This window comes from Nematostella vectensis, chromosome 12 (genome assembly GCF_932526225.1).
Source record: "Nematostella vectensis chromosome 12, jaNemVect1.1, whole genome shotgun sequence".
NCBI lineage: Eukaryota > Metazoa > Cnidaria > Anthozoa > Actiniaria > Edwardsiidae > Nematostella > Nematostella vectensis.
The window spans coordinates 9396547-9414295 of NC_064045.1; the positions used below are offsets into that span (position 1 = coordinate 9396547).

At 40.5% G+C, this 17749-nt stretch overlaps 2 protein-coding genes and 1 long non-coding RNA gene across 3 annotated transcripts in view; 2 read left to right on the plus strand and 1 right to left on the minus strand.

Annotated features, from left to right (window-relative positions):
• The window catches only part of LOC5501824 (vesicular glutamate transporter 2), a 39258-nt gene that overhangs the window by 17004 nt on the left and 4505 nt on the right, over nucleotides 1-17749 (plus strand). The window contains exons 4-5 of the mRNA XM_001623034.3: nucleotides 16647-16733; nucleotides 17509-17642. Coding sequence (XP_001623084.3) covers nucleotides 16647-16733; nucleotides 17509-17642 — 221 coding nt within the window. The remainder of the gene's footprint in view (nucleotides 1-16646; nucleotides 16734-17508; nucleotides 17643-17749) is intronic.
• On the minus strand, nucleotides 2803-5222 carry LOC125557455. Its single transcript, XM_048720090.1, has 2 exons — nucleotides 4214-5222; nucleotides 2803-3003 (listed from the first exon to the last, which is right to left on the minus strand). The coding sequence occupies exon 1, from the start codon at nucleotides 5115-5117 to the stop codon at nucleotides 4239-4241; it is 879 nt and encodes a 292-aa protein (XP_048576047.1). The 5' UTR covers nucleotides 5118-5222; the 3' UTR covers nucleotides 2803-3003; nucleotides 4214-4238.
• On the plus strand, nucleotides 13172-14303 carry LOC125557459. Its single transcript, XR_007305286.1, has 2 exons — nucleotides 13172-13953; nucleotides 14091-14303. It is a non-coding gene; the product is annotated as an uncharacterized LOC125557459 (long non-coding RNA).

Genomic DNA, 17749 nt, shown 5'->3' on the forward strand with positions numbered 1-17749 from the left:
TAGCGTCGAGGTATATATCCTACTCTGTTCACCGAGCCTGAGGGGGATAGTTGTTTTAGTATTCACCAAACCAGTAGGATCAAAAAACATTTTATTTACTAAATTAAGAAAAATACACAAGTTTGTCTCCGTGACAAGATATAAATAGCGCGCGCCGGCTCAAAACAGTGAATAGCATTGGATATTCACTGTTTTGCAAACAGTTCTCAGCCAAACAAATCGTGCGAAATGCACTATCCACTGGTTTGGTGAATACTAAGAACAGATATAATCCACAGCAGAGCTAGCACTGTCATAGAATTCAGAAAATGGGGGGTCAAAACAGTTTTTAGGATATAGTAATTTTCAAACAATAATCTAAAAAGTCAAAAGATATACTTAGTGCACCAAGTTCTTTTCCAACAGCTACTCTTGTAAAACAATAAGCTGCCCCTATATAATGTACCTGCAATGTCAGACCAAAAGAGAACACAAATGTCACTATCTGAACTCAAGTTAATCATTATAGATGAAATTTCTATGGTCGGAAATAGTACATTGCTTCACATCCACCGTAACAAACGTGCTGCTGGTTTAGACTGTCCTACCAATCCAGGATTATCTCTCAACTTATCTTTCCAAACTTTTGGAATAGCGTTACATAAAGATAACCAGTTAAAATACCCTGTACCTGGGACACCTTTCTTCAAACATATCTGCCACTCAAAACGACCCACCTCATTGCATAAATCTCTTACTGTGCGGATGCCACATTCAAAAAAGGATCTAAAGAAAACAGACTTCTCCCCAATTTTAATATACTTGTTATTCCACAGCACTTCATCCTCTAAATCCGATTCATTTATTGGGTTTGAAAACAGCTCGGCCCATATCCCAAACACCTCCTTATAATAACCGGATATATCGTCCGGAAGACGATTTATATCAAAATTGTCGCGTATAGTTCCCACACCTCCAATTACTTTTAAGAGGTATCTTGGTAAAACCTTATATGTTCTCTCCTCCTCATTTGACAACTTTAAAGCAAAAGTAACACGACTAGCTCTAAATGATGCAAAGAAATCAGGAGCTCTCAAGCCACCATCATCATATTCACCTATAATTGTTGTGTATTTCACTTTAGGTTTTTTTGCATTCCATATAAAGTCTTTCAGGGCTGTATCCACCTGCTTAATAAAGTCTCCCCTAACACTTAAGTTGGAGCACACATAATACAACTTAGAAAGCGCTAAACTTTTCAACACATGGATTCTTCCATAAAGTGTTAATGTCCGCAACTTCCAAACTGCTAACACAGCTTTAAATCTCTCAAAATCACGCTTAAAGTTATTTTCATTATACAGTTTCTCATTATATGAAAAAAACCCTAAAATTGTAATACCTTTTTGGTGAAGATCTAACCATTTTATGCCTTGCCTTATCCTATCTTTATTTTTTGCGCCCAACCATCCTGCTTCATATTTTGTTAGATTAATTTAAAGCGACGAATAAGATTGAAAAATCCTTAAAAGCTCTAACAATTTTTTTAAAGAATTCATATCTTTCAAAAATAAAGTTGTATCATCCGCAAACATCGTCATTTTTATTTCAGACTTTCCGATTTTCAGGCCTTTTACCTCCGGAGATGACCTAACCATAATCGCTAATACCTCCATTAATAAATACGGTGACACTGGATCTCCCTGTTTTGTTCCTCTGCCTAACTGGAAGAAGGTAGTAGCGTGACCGTTATTCAAAATGGAGCTAACGTTATCTGTTAAAAGAACTTGAATCCACCTAATAAAATTCTCGCCAAAAGCAAACTGTCTCAAGGTTGCATAGATAAAAGAGTGTTCTATAGAATCAAAAGCCTTTTCAAAATCGGCTGCAAACATTTTATACGATTCATTTCTATTTTTTACATAATTCATCACATCTTCTATAATTCTAATTGGTTCGTCTATCGTTCTACCTTAAACAAATGCTGCTTGATAAGTGAAAATCAAGGAACGGAAGAATATCTACCAAACGATTGCATAGTACTTTGCTACATATTTTAGAATCAACGTTTATCAGGCTTATAGGGCGCCAGGCGTTAAGAGACCTTGGGTCCTTATTTGGTTTCTCCAACAATGTTACTATTATCTGACGCTGGGTTGTACTTAGACGGCCTTGTGTAAAACCATGATTAAGAGTTTTGACCAAATCTGTACCTAAGTCAGACCAAAACGCGATATAAAATTCTTTCGTTAGTCCATCGACACCCGGAGTTTTCGACGCACCCATCTGGTTCAAGCTATTGAAACATTCGGTCACCGATAGAAGGCCTTCGCATTTATTCCTATGTGGTGCCTGAAGTCGCGGTATGTTTAGTTCCGACAAAAACGCAAGGCACTCCTCCTCTGTTTTTACACTTTTCCTTTCATATAGTCTGCTGAAATAACTCTGAAGATTATGATAAATATCTGCCTGCCCTGAAATTTCCTTACCATCCTCCACATTTTTTTTAATATAAGTTTTAGATTTGTTGTGTCTCTCCAAGGACAAAAAATACTTTGTGTTTTTTTCCCCCAACTCGTGCCATCTAGCTTTCGACCGGATAATTAAACCTTCTATAATATAATTACTTAACTCATCCAAATTACGCAATGCTATTTCATGCCTTTTTGATAATTTATCATTTTCAGCCACCCAACTATATTTTCAATAACTTTTAACTCCTCTTCTAACTCCCTGTAATTTTCCCGTCGTTTACGCGCCGATGTTTTCGAAAATCTAATACTAAATTTTCTTATCTTGTATTTCATAACCTCCCACTTTAATTGCGAATTATCAATTCCTTCTTCAACTAACTCTTGTTTCCAAATATCTATGCATTTAGTTAACTCATTTACGTAAACCACTGTTTTCAATAAGGAATTATTAAATTTCCAAAAGGATGGCCCTCTTCTAACGTTACCGTCAGCCTTAAATTCTATGGTAACCGCCGAATGATCCGTCGAGGGTGCTGGGATAATATCGCACCTGTCAATAGATGATTGGAGGTCATCAGAGACAAACAGATAATCAAGTCTACGATGATTATAATTTCCCCGGGAACTTCGTTTTCCCTGTGCCGAGTCTCTCCATGTATATCGCTTTATTGTTAAGTCTCCAAATATCACATAAGTTATATTCATTCAACATTATTTCAACCGCTGCAATTGAACGGTATTTCAACTTAGGATTACCAAAAACTGCTTCCAACTCCAAGTCAAAGACAAAATTAAAATCGCCTCCCCACACAATATTAGGCGAACCTGTATACGCTTGCGACTGAAGTTTAATTTGAATTTCCTTAAACAACGAGACCTGTGATGCTTCATCGTTCGGAGCATAAGAATTAATAAGTAGGAAGTCTCCATTTTGAATTTTACATCGAATAATCAGAAACCTCCCATTAGTATCTGCAATAATATCCTGTAATTGATAATTGAGTTTATGCCCAAATAAAATAGCTACACCTCTACTCTCGGAATTTCCATGCGCAAAAGCTATTCCTCCCCTATATCTATTTTTCCAATTATTTTCAGCTTCCTTTGTGCTATGCGTTTCCTGTAAAAACAAGACGCCACTGTCACCCCCGTGTCCATTAATCCAATGAAACATTTTCCGACATTTTTTATATTCACCTAGACCCCGGACATTAAGAGAAAGTATTTTAAACTCGAAATCATTACCCATTATCTAAAGAGATAATATTGCGAATTATTATTTCTAGCCAAGGGATACAACATGGAATACGCGACAAAACAAAACATTTCACAATCACAATACATACAGATATAAATAGCCGAATGAATACAATTAAATAAATTGCATTCATCAAAAGACTCAGACCCATGGATCCCACAGCCGACTGAGCCTTGCCAGACTCATACCACGTTAAATAATTTTAGAAAATTTTTAAACTTCCCCAACCATAGTCTCCAATTCAAATTCTAATTTTACGCTGCCACTACAAAGGAATAGCTAGTCTTTGGCAGTTCCTTTCAGCTTGACTGAGCAAAGCAAAATTAATTACAGTAATCATACATTTTGCACCGTCCTTAAAACTGCCCTAGCTTTGCAATAATGCACTAAAACTTTCCTTCGAGCGTCCCTGACCCATTTTCAAACTTTTCCGTTAATGAAGAACAGAAAGATAAACGGGTCCCACAGTTCCTTACAACTTAACAACAAAATAATTACTTACAGTAATTCTGCATTTTGTACCGTTCTCAAGCTGCGTCCAGGGCTTGCAGAGACTCGACTTTTTCAACCATCCCTTGTTCTGACCTCTTGATGAAAATCTTTCCGTCTAGCGACCAAGCACTGAACAGCATCTTCTTCTTCCTCATAGCCAATGCTCTCCCCAAGATCCTTCTTCTAGCTGGCGTTAGATTTTCATTTACAAATATGCGCCCATAAACCTTCGCATCAATGCACGCTGGTTTCTCCAGCCCGACTAGATCCAACTCCCAGTACTGTACTTCTTTAAGGCCTTCCCTAGCTTTTAAGAACGCCGCTTTTTTCTTGCGACAGATAAACCTAGCGATAAGAGGACTGAACTTGTCTTGCTTCCTCTTCTCTAGCCGATGTGAAATTCCAATATCCTCCGTCTTGATATCCACCTTCAACATTCTTGCCATATTTATTACGACTTCCCCGCATGAAAAAGTGCCACTCGGCATCCCCGCTATTTCTATCGAGTTCTTCCTGGTATATTGTTCCAATGAATCTAGCTTAGCTTTCAACTTTTCTATGTATTCTTCATTCGCCGCGTTTTCCTCAACTCGAACAACAAGTTTCCCGAGAGTGGAGACCCTCGTGTCTAGCGCCACACTCTTCTTCTCCAAATCCTTTATTTGCGCTTCCTGCACACTAAATGCTCTCTTCAAGTCCCCAACTTCTTCCTTTAAACCTTGGGTGTTTGCTTGAACTTCTAAAAGGACTAACCAAATTGACTCAAGCGTCACTGGCTGCTTTTTAGTAGACTTGCTAACTTCCCCTTTCTCCGCCATTGTTTCCTTCTCAAATACTTCCATAAACTTTTTTGGCTGGGGCGATACCGTTGAGGCGCTAGAGCTACTGGAACCTCGTTCCTTCCGCTTTTTCATTAAAACACTACTGTTTGCAAACTATTCTAGCGCTCCTTCGCAAAAAGACATGAGTTGACGGACAGCCCTACAAAAACGCGTCTTCACGCTTAGGCCGCCATGCTATATAAGGTATAAGATATTTAAGTCGTGCAACCTATGGTATTCATGTTCTTGGGACACTTGAAAACAAACACGTTAAGGCAAATCCTAAAGTGCATGAGGAATATGGAAGACTAAGAAAAATTAATAATACATCCAGTCCTCCAATGCAAACAAATATAATCTGTCAAGACAATTCAGCATTTACTATATGTCTGTTAAATATCAGATCTCTATCAAGACACAGTATTGATATCAAACATGACTTGAATATCACTAGCAATGATATAATTGTTATGTTTGTAAAGGCCTGTGGCCTAGTCGGCCGTGTGGACCTTGTGCCGAATGCACATCAGGCATGCGCGCGTGAGTACACATGTGAGCGAGCAGCGACGCCATCTTGTTTTTAGTAAATTTGTGTCTTGTTTCATTGAGTTAAATCTCGTGGTTTGATCCGAACTGTTGAATCAGGAAAGACGCAACACTGGCGACGAGGATATAGCGAGATTATTAGGGCGGAATCAGCGAATAAGTTGCCGAAATTCGACTGTTTTTCCGACCCGTCCACGCTTGGACCACGATGGACAGGCTGGCTGAACTCCTTCGAGCTCTACGCGGATGATACCCATGCGTCAAATGCGACGAAGCAGCGTCGGAGGGCTCTCTTGTGGCACTTTGCTGGACCGGATGTGCAAGAAATCTTCGAAACTTTGCCGGAAACGGGCACCGCGGAAGAATACGGTAAAGCAGTAACCGCTTTGAACGGATATTTCGTCCCCCAGGTAAACTCTGCGTTTGCCAGGCAAGCTTTTAAAAGCCTTTCTTTCAAGCCCAATGAAACCACTCAGCAATTTGCTACTCGATTACGTAAAGCAGCCAAGGACTGCGAATTTGGAGCTGATGTAGAAAATCAAATAAGAGACACTGTTTTAGAAAAATGCACGTCCACGTATATTAAACGGAAATTGTTAGAAAAAGGCCAGACTTTTACCTTGAAAAAAGCGCTAGAAATCGCCGAGCAATGTGAAAAGATCGAGTCCCAGCTAGCAAAACTTTCTTATGATGAAAAGCCAGAAACTAGTAACCAAGAAGCAGTTAATAGAATTAATGACAAGCCCCATAAACCAGGGAAGCCCAGAAACTCCAGAAACCATTCCAGACAGGGGAGGGATAGAACCATACAGGAAGATATTGTATGTTATCAATGTGGCAATGTAGGACACACTAAACGGGATTCAAAATGCCCTGCCCATGGCCAAACCTGTCGGAAATGTGGTGGAAAAAACCATTTTGCAAAAGCATGTCAAACCAAGCAAAAGGCTAACCAAATCCATGAGCAACCCACGTCTAGAGACGAGTATGCTTTCACTGTATTGGGAGAGGGGGACCCCAGTAATTTAGATGTATGTGTGCTAGGAACTAACATAACCATGCTCATAGACTCAGGTGCAAATAGCAATATCATAGATGAACAAACTTGCGAACAGGCAAAGACAAAACACATAAAATGTGAGTCAAAGGCGAGTCCGATAGACCGTAACCTTTATGCCTATGGTGCCGAGAAGCCTTTGGACGTTAAAGGAACATTCTCATGCAAAGCTAGTTTCAGGGGGAACACAGTGAATGCTGATTTTATTGTTATCAGAGGACAGGGCATCCCATTGTTGGGCAAAAACACTGCCATGAAATTGGGAGTACTGAAAATTGGCCCTGACGTTTCCATGGTGACAGACAAAGCTGAAGTTTTAAAACGGAAATACCCGGAAGTTTTCAAGGGAGTGGGGAAACTCAAAACGAAGCAAATTTTCTTAGATATTGACCCCAGTGCAGCACCAGTTGCACAGCCCTATCGGAGAGTTCCATTTAATTTGAGAGAGAAAGTGGACAAAAAGATTTCAGAACTTGTAGAACTTGATATTATTGAACCGGTAGAGGGCCCAGCCCCTTGGGTAAACCCAGTGGTTATTGTCCCTAAGAGACAGGGGGAGATAAGACTGTGCATAGATATGCGTCAGGCAAATAATGCCATCACACGCAGATGCTACCCTATCCCAACTGTTCACGAAGTACTTCACACCATGAATGGGTCAACAGTATTTAGTAAGCTTGATCTGAAATGGGGATACCACCAGCTAGAGTTAGATGATAAGTCAAGAGAAATAACAACATTTGCTATTCCTGGAGGTCTTTTCAGGTACAAGAGGCTCTTGTTTGGTGTCAATACGGCAAGCGAGCAATACCAGCATGAGATCGCAACAGTCCTTGCGGGCATTGACAGCGCTCAGAATATATCGGACGACATAATAGTCCACGGTCCGGACAAGAAGACCCATGATCGGCGACTGGAGCAGACCATTGAGCGATTACAACAGTGTGGCTTAACACTTACCCAGGACAAGTGCCAGTTCAACACCGCCTAGTGTTTATGGGCATCCTGCTTTCTGAGAAGGGTATAGGGCCAACTGAAGAAAGGGTGAGAGCCATACTCGAGGCAGAGAAACCCAAGACGACCACGGAGGTGCGTAGCTTCCTTGGCCTAGCTAATTTCAGTAGTCGATTCATTCCGCACTTCGCAACCCTTGCAGAACCTTTGCGAAGACTGACCAGGAAGGATACCCCATTTGTGTTTGGAGCATTTGAAGGTCATTTGAAGCCTTCAAGCAAAGCATGGCACAAGCATGTACACTGGCATATTTCAACAAGGATGCTCGGAAGGAGGTTGTCTCGGATGCAAGCCCTGTTGGCTTAGGTGCGGTTCTTCTTCGAGACAGGAAGGAGGATGGACTCCAAAAAGCTATGCAAGTCGAAGTTTGAGCGACTGCGAACGCAGATACTCCCTACAGAAAAGGAGGCCCTTGGTGTAGTATGGGCATGTGAGAAGTTTCATCCATATGTCTTTGGAATGCGTTTCACTCTCGAGACTGACCACAAACCCTTAGAGGTGATATACAGTACCAGATGCAAACCTTGTGCCAGGATAGAAAGGTGGGTGTTGCGCTTACAACAGTATGATTTTACAGTTGTTTACTCACCTTGCAGAAATAACATTGCAGATCCTTTATCTAGACTGTTGCCTAGCAACCCACAGGTAACAAACAAGCCATGACCATGAAGCTGAGGAGTACGTCAGATTCGTAGCGGTGAGCGCAACTCCCACAGCACTCACAACCCGAGAGATAGAAAGAGCATCAGACAGAGACAAGGAACTTGAAGAGGTAAGGCGAGCAATAGAGACTGGCCGCTTTGAGAATTGCAAGCAGTATATGCCGGTGGCAGGGGAGCTATGCGTGATTGGCAAACTCGTGCTCAGACGGACTCGAATCATTATTCCAAAGGAACTATATAACCGAGAGCGGTCTTTTAAGTCTTTTAAGTTGAGTGCTAACCGCCAGTCAGATGAGCCATGTGATCCAAGTGACTTAGCATTTGCGCAGCTCATGGTCTACATAGAGGAACAGCTAGAGGCAGAAGAGCCTGTACTTCTAATTCTCTCCGACTTAGTCAAATTTTTTTATGTGTAAGCTAAAGGAATTGGCGGGCGAAGAAGTTGAGACTGTAAATTCAACACGCCTCAAAGAGAGAATCCTGGATGTCTTCCCTGGTCTAGCAGCGCATACTAAAGACCGCAATAAAGTACACATTGTGTTAGAGGATGTAATTGGAGGTATGTTGTCCAGCCTCGAGAATAACATTGACTCTGATGCATGTTGTCTGGCGCGAGCTGCGCGCATTTTGAGGCGAGATATTTTGAATGTTAAGAACTCCTTAAATGGGGAATTCCAGGCAGACGCGCAGAAGAACTCTGTACCTCCCTCGTTACTGGCGATGCTAGGAATGGTCATGAAAGGCCCTACTAGCCAATTCGACCATTCTGAAAATCAGGCTTGCTTATCCATAGCACAACTTATTGTATACAACAGTGTGGGCAGAGCACGTCCACACTGCCTGATGCTACTGGCGCCACACATCATGTGCGGTCAAGAGAGTGTCTGCTCCCGATTTATATGGCATTAAAAGTCCATGGTGCAACACGGGACAAATATCTAATAGAGGCATTCTACAACCTTGGGCTCTCTATATCGTATGACAGGATAATGACCATATCGACACAGTTAACCAACAGTGTTATCGAGCGTTACGAACGGGAGCAAGTCGTTTGTCCCTCAAAGTTACGTTCGGGGCTATTCACAACAGCAGCCGTTGATAACATCGACCATAACCCGAGCTCCACCACCTCGCAGTGGTCTTTCCACGGCACTGCTATTTCACTCGTTCAACACCCGGATGCTGACGAGCAAGGAACAAGGAGAGATCCTGATGTCTATGATGCTACAGGACATAACTCGAAGACTCTGACTTAATTAACGTCTTTTTACTGTAATGTAAAGCCTGTCTCGCTTCCAGTAAGTCCGTCCTCCAAAGATAGCTCCCGAGCTGCTTGCGCCTAATCAAGATAACGACACTCAGAGAAGTTCTCAGGAAGATGATTGGCTGCACCACACCAAGAAAATCTCCGGTAAATAGAAACTTGAAGCTAAGGACCTTATGTCATGGGCAGCGTACCGGGCTTCAAAAGCATCTCTCTTAAGTCGATCTCCCGCAATAATCTCCCTCATGCCGATGTTTGCAGAAAACGCACACTCCTTTGCCATGATCCTGCATAGCATTAAGGTCATCACCTTAGCTGTGAAAATCATCGACCCAACCCGGACTCCTGTTGTGGCACTAGACCAGCCGTTGTTTGCAATAGCAAAGCAGATCCAGTGGGCTATTCCAGAGCTGAATGAGAAGAGCTTAATCCCAATGTTTGGTGGACTCCACATCGAACTGGCATGTTACAAAATGGAAAGTGGTTGGCTGGCAGCGAGAAATCTTGGTGAACGGTGGAATGGCAACGCAAGGTGTGGCTGAGTCATTCATTGTGGCAAGCCACATAACACGTACACGACGTGCGCACCAAGTTACTTCTGCCAGTTTATCCATCCTGGTCTTTGTAGGCATACACGGCCTACAAAGAGTGAGATGGTGATGCACCGATGATGTCCCTTGATGAATGGAAGAAGGTAATGGATGTGAAGTTTCCCCAGTTTGCATATTGGTCTTCCGTACTTGATTTGGAAATCATGTGCCTAAGTCTTGTCAGAGCATTTAGAGAAGCCAATTTCGATTTTTACGTAAAGACTCTGGATGAGATTCTACCGTGGATGTTCGCGATGGATCACATTAACTATTCTAGATGGTTGTCTGTCCACCACCGGGACATGTCCATCCTTCCATCAAGTCACACTGAAGTCTTCAAACGCTTTTTTTTACTGCTTTACAGTCAAAAAAAGCAACAGTTACTTTTCTAGTATTGCAATTGATCAAGCACACGAGCAATGTAACGCGCAAGTGAAAGGGGAAGGCGGAGCTGTCGGCCTGACAGGGAATCCTTGTGCTCTCAGGCGTTGGATGGTGGCGGGCCCAGAGGTATGCCGGATTGTGGAAGAGTTTGAGAGCTGTAGATGTTCGCTAGAAGAAACTAGCCACCATGAGCAGAAGCCAAGAGTACACACCGCGTTTAACAAGGATGTCAAAAACACAGTGAAGTCGTTCGAAGAGTTTGGAAACCCATTCTTAGAGAAAAGAGAGGAGCTAATGGCTATACACACGAAGGACGTAATAGATCTTGCATTGTTCTTGTTATAATAATAATAATAATAATCGTTTATTCATACTTTTGTAGCATAAGCTAAATTACAGTATGTCGGCCGATGCACACTACACTTAACAATGTATAAATAAATACTGGAATAACTACTGGAAACGAATTGTGATAAAGTTATTATACCTTTCAGTTACACCAACTGATTTATCCAAACGGCTGCAACCCCCCCTTAGCGAATAACCATGGGCGACCTCAGTCCCAGATTGTATTATATATTTTATAGGCTCAGTGCATCTTGCTTTAGCCATGAATCGACGGCACAGTTCTGCTCTGCGGACTGTAAGTGAGTCCATTTTTGCTACTTTGAGCCCTGATTCATAGCTAAGGCAAGGGTAGATTATTCGAATAGCTTTTCGTTGTACTGTTTCGATAAGCTCTGCAAGGTACTCAGGAAGGGAGGCCCAGACAGGAGCAGCGTTGTTGTGTCTATAGTGAACGCCCTTCCACCAGTTGAGCTTTGGGTCACCTACGGCACTGGTAAAAACGTGACTGACATTGCTGCCGACCACGTCGCATCATCCCTGGGTCGCAGTAAGTCATCGACTCTACCAGTATTCCATGCCATGACAGGGTGTGATACTGTTTCATTATTTGAAGGAAGAAGAAAGAAAACAGCATGGGATGTATGGAACGTTTATCCTGAATAAACGTTTACCCTGACGCCAGGTCTGTAAAGTGATTGTTCTCTTTGACTCTTGTGACCTTCCATTCAAACTAAACATGGTATGCTTTTCTTCAGTTCTCAATGACCTTGGAGCAGCTCCATCTAGTATCAGCGATGAAAAAAACGGCAGTTCTCGAGAGGTTCGTTGTTCTGATGTATGACATAACAAGCAGTGTTCTTGGTGTGAACCAAGCACGGCAAGAGCTTTTTTCCGAAGAGGTCCAGCCTTGAGGGTACACAACCGACTAGGGCGGCACTTCTTCAGCATGTGAAGAGAGCATCCTTCCAGGGAGGGCACGTGTGGGGACAGACCCTACTCTCTCGGCCAGCTCTCCCAAGCCCTTCCGATTGGGGATGGACCCTAACGAACAAGCAGTGGTCACCTTTGTTGACAACCCTTCCTCAAGCAAAGGACACGTGCTATGAATTAATCCGCTGTGGCTGCCAAACGGGTTGCAGTGGGCGGTGCAAATGCAGCAAAGCAAACCAAACCTGTCTTGCACTGCATTATGTGAATGTGGCGGAGACTGCGAGGACTAATAGTCAAAGCCAGTATAAAGTCTTAAAACAGAGTACCTAATTCACCACAGGTATCCCAAGATATTGAAATGTTATTATGGGATAGCTAATAAAGATAGCACAGGAAATGTTGTTCTTGCCAAAAACAAAAACAAATTGTTATGTATGTATGTTATGTATTTTATTTAAAACGCAATTTTGAAGGCTCTGTCTGTATAATAGTATTACACCACAGTGTACCCACAAATCATAACAAAAATGCAGAATTCTAATTATGCGGAGAATATAATTGCATGAAAGCTGGCAAAAACATCCAAATAGGTTTGTTTTGATATATTTTGAAGTCTTTCATGAAAATAAACGCATTTTTTTCTAGTTTAAGAGTGTTTTAAGCCTCGTTTCCATGCTGACAGATTTTGGATACGTCCCATTCTCAGCCCGAGGACTTAATTTGGCTTGGCCCTATATCAGGAGTTATTACCCATCCGACCAATTGTATTTTTGCTGATTTTCATGCTTTTATCACAAATCCGAAAGCTATTGGTCGATAACTGCTGGACTACACGGAGCAAGGGAAAAAGTTCTTGTCATGCCTCAAAGTTTATGTCTTTTTGCCTCAAATTTTGTGACTTAAGTATAAAGTCAACTAGAGGAGATCTACTAACATTCATTCACGCCAAGATTTATGTAAGGATATGTCTGGTTTTAGCTAGTAAATCTAAGTAAGTAACAGTTCATATTAAAAAGCGAACAAAACCACAAGAAAGCGACAAAAACAATGCAAGGTGAGTTTCAGACGACGATTTGTATTGTCTATTTAGGATATGACAGTTATTGGGCTTTTTGTTGTCGTTTTTGTTTGCTTTTAGAACGCGAGTACTTAACTTAGTAATCAAATTATTTGAGCATAACACCTTTTGTTTTGACATTCTTCGTTCTGAATTGATTGTGTTGAAATATTTCATAGAGGCTAACCAATATCGTGTTGCATTTGTCATATACTGCTAAAGAAGACCGTTCTTGTCTTTATATCCTGTGCTCTTAGTCCTAAGTAGATACATATCCTTAGAAGATACAGCAACTTTTTCAACTTACCGAGGAAAAAAAAAATAATTCAACCCCTATTGCCAATATGTATTGTTGTTATTGCAGTCTCGTACCCAGACGCCGCGCGATGCATGACGGTCAGGATGCGGTTTCGGGGTCGGAATTCGCTTGACGTCTGGCAGAACTCAGGAAATATCTTGCAAGTTTTTCAAACATCTAGCAAGCAGCGTTTTTACGACCTTTTTTTTTTACTTTTTTTGCGCACAAGTCCAAGGGCCTACCTACACACACTCGTTGTAAACCATTTAGTTTTATTTTCGGTGGTTTCTTGTTCAATTCTAGACGATATTTTCGTTTCGTAAAACGCAAGACTGCGGACGACACTGGTGAGCTCGATACATTATTTCATGAAATGAATTTGGATGGTCTGAGTGTTCTGGCACTCATTTGAACTCATACTGCTCCGGTTGGATTGTATTTATCACAAATATACACTTTCAGATATATAATTCGAGCACATACTGTCTTTATGTTCCCTAGAAGAAGCTCAATAGCGGCGAGGAAGTCACTATTCGCACATGACCTTACGCCGAATTCCAAACTCCACTAAGCTATTTCTGCAGTTGTCATGTGCACATGGAATTTCACAGGCAAGAAATGCAGTATGGATAGGTCCTTCTTCGTCTGTGAAAATTCGTAACATTTTTGCTCGCCGATTTCGTCCGCCATCTTGGATCTGTAATCTGCCAGTCGTTATTTTTTTCCATCCTCGCTTCAGGATTCCTGTGGATGTCCACGCAACAGCAGATAACGACTGGGTACGAGTCTGTTGTTATTGTCTGCTTCTTGCATCTCATGTGTTTATTTTTGTTCAAATAGTTGTGGAAATTAGTCAGATTATAAATGTCTTGAAGAAAAATTGTTTTGAAATAAATTTCACTCTTTTACGAACCAGGGACTAGCTGAGGGCCAAGAGGAATGCTAAAGACTGGAAGACATGAGAATTGAAAATCATGTCTTGAAAGATAACAGTAGGGAGTTCTTATTCACTAGTCATTTGATACCACCCCACACATGGTCCCAGGAAAGGGTGGGGGATTAGACTTTAATAAATGCCTGTTACCAAGTTAAGAGTAAAAAACAGTCAATACCACCACCCCTCTTTATATATTCTGGTTAAAAAGTAATCTAAAACCCCACCTTAACCCCTGACTTCCCCAGGACCATAAGGGAGGGGGCTCAAATGACTAGGGCATTACTATGTGATTCAGCAGTACACACTCAATAGGTTTTTTTTAGAACAAGATACTTATATTGTATAAAACTAAAACCAAACTTTTGCTTTTTAAATAATAAATCTGTAAAGAAAACAGTTTTCTATCAACCTAAAGATAATGGGAAAGGGGTTATTTTAGGAAAGTACTGAATTTAATTATCACATTATTTTTATTATATTTTCTTTTCAAACATTTTAAGAAGAGTCATATTTCTTCCTTTTCCTTCTCCCTGTTGACCATTTTTATGCAATTGATGCTCTTTGCTATTTCCCCTCTACACCAAAAATAAATTAATGAACAGATTTAATTTTTAAATTAGAAATTTTCATTTAGTACTTTCACTTATATCTTCTTTTAAGGATTTTCTTTCCAAGTCTCTTTCCCATTACCTTTTTTAGAGGTTTATATTTATTTTATGGAATGGTTGGATCCAGGGTTTCTAAAAACACCAAAATATAATGCATTACTGGATGTGTATTTGTAGACATTAATTCCCATGGGGATGGAAAATCACCACTTAAAATGGTACATTAAAACTTCAGTATTCCATCTTATCTAAAATTGTGTCTGACACTATATTCTATCTTTGAAATCCTGTTTCATCCATTACTTATTCTTTGCAAGGACAAAGCTTGTCTGAATGTAGCTTTACAAATGTATATTAATGGGATTTTTATTAAGGGGAAGGGTTTAGGGCAAGATACTTAAACTTTATAACACTAGCAACAACCTTCAATAATAGAATTCTATTCACATAGCTTGAATAGCATAGACATGGCCTCTTTAGAGGCCTGTGGTGGTAAAAGGGTTAAGATAATGGAAAAGGGGAAATTTCAAGAAATGCTCAATCAAATTATTTTCATTTTTTTTTTCACCAAACCTTTCAAGTTGAGTCAATTTCCTTTATATCTCCTCTTCCTTCGAAGAGGAGCCAATTGATGTTCTTTGCTTCCTCTCTACCCCAAACATAGATCAACGCATTTCATTGCATTCATTTTGGAGTAGGCCACCAACAACAAAACAACTATATGGTAAAGGGTGGGTGCACCAATATGTAATGGGCTTATTTGCGGAACAAAGTGATTTTCTTGAATATCTCGCGAAGTATACATGGTTTAGCAATAAATCTTGGTATAGTGGTAGATCGTGGTAACTTGCAACAGTTGGAATTGTTGTTGCCATGGAAACACGCCCAATTGCATAAATTTGAATTTTAATTAGCTAGAATCATTCAAGTAGAAATCTTAAGGCATATATTTGTTTATTGGCATAACACATGTATGAAATAGCCTTTGCACCTGGTCCAGCTATTAATTTTAGCGAGATATAGATTTTTTATGTTACCACGGTAACCGTTATCATGGTAACGGGGTCGATGGACCAGATGCATTTGTGTTGGTTGTGGAATTATTTTGGAAGAATTATTATCAGATCATTTTGTTTCTTTGCAATATGAATTTGTTAGCGACACGCGAGCGAAAGCCCATTGACGATTTTTGGTTTGTTAACCTGCTGCATTGCGAAGTTAAAACCATTTTTATAAATAAGTTAAGGGCAAAAAGGAAGGGATGTGATATGTTATCGGTAAATATGTTTTTATTGATTTCAAATAAAAAAAACTCGTGCCAGACGACAGAATTTTCGAGTTTTACGGAAACTGCTTTTACATAAGTACTTCCACTATGTGCTTGCAGAAATAAACATATAAATCAATACAATTTGAAAATGTGTAGTCTTTTCTGTGCATATTATATGCATAAGTAAAGTTGTTCGTCTTAGAAAAAAACATGAGCATTGGGCCCTCCGCACAAAAGATAGAGAAATTTTAACTGAAGTTACACGGAACTGCTTATCGTCTGTAACTATAAATTAAGTAAAACATCTAAAAGAAAAAATCGACAACAGCGCAGATTTGTTTTTTTTTTTAGAAAAGAATATTTCGGCAGGCCAGTACCTGCCTTCTTCAGGTTACAAATACAAGAAAAAAAAAATTCTAAAAAGCCAAATCTGCATTGTTGTTGACTATTTCTTTTGAATCATTTATTGGTGTCTAACTGTTGACGCACACCACAAGGTCCGACGTACACCAGAACACTTTCCCTGCTAACAGAGGCCTCTTTTTTCTCAGCCCAGCGAAATACAGAGAAAAAAGGCCTCTGCTAGCAGGGAACAGCAGACAGTGGTTGTCCGTTGGTTTTCTTACTTCACATTTATAAAGTAAGACGTTTTTGCAGGCGTTTACATCGGTTTGGCTATATTTCCACCCGTACTGGCACAGTTCGAATCCTCCTTTGACTGGCCGTCAATTTTCTATTGTTCTGGTGAGTGATTCTAAAATATTGTTTTACCTGGCTCATCAATTTGTGCATTTTTGTCTTTTTGTATACTAATGAATTAAAGTAGGCGTCGGAGCTCCAACAAAGGGCAAATGCTCGAAATGTCATCGTATTAATAACTACTCCGTTCTCCGTTTCACAGCATAAAACATGTTTACGCTGTTTCTCTTGTTGTGCGACTATTCTACATCTCATAAATAAATATTTTAGAAATCCTAGAGTTCGCTCAACGGATTTCAATATTGACCTTTTTGCACCTTTCATTCTGAATACTAAGTAATATGCACCTGCTTAAGTCATACAGGTCATGCGCAGTGTGACCTATGCTAAAACTAGTTTATTGTTTACTTTATATGAACATTTACTTTACAGACATATCGAACAAGCCAAACGTATTCTTCAGCCGAGAAAAAAAATAGGCTTTTCTTTTAGAAATGGCATTTTAAAGGCTCCTGAGGTAGTGTTTAGGGAACCATTTTTTGGTCTTGCATTTTTAGGGGTATTTTTCGAATTTTCCGACGAGCATCCCTATCACTTTTACCTTGAAGACCCCCCCCCCCCACCCCCCCCCCCCCCCCAGGGACCTCCTTGCTCGCTAAGAAAAGCCCGTCCTTACAATAAATGCTACTGTGAACCAGCAACCTGCCGTTCGTCTGGTTACCTTCCTTATGCAGTTTGAGCTAGTTCACCCCTGATAACCTTCTGTTCGTTCGCCCACCCGTCCGTCTTCTACTGTCTAATGTATGCCATTTGACCTCAGGCGCAGTAACTGCTTTATGGGCGTTTGTTTGGTTTATTGTGGTACAGCATTCTCCCGTCGATGATTCTCCAATAAGCAACGATGAATACGAGTTGCCGAGTTCGTATGAGCAAGATAGGAAAGCTACTGACATGGTACAATATATTCAACGATTACCTTTATACCTATATTTCCTGTAATGCCTAGATCTAAACGACGTCACTGTGTTCTCATGATAATTAAGGTTTCACGATCCGATCAG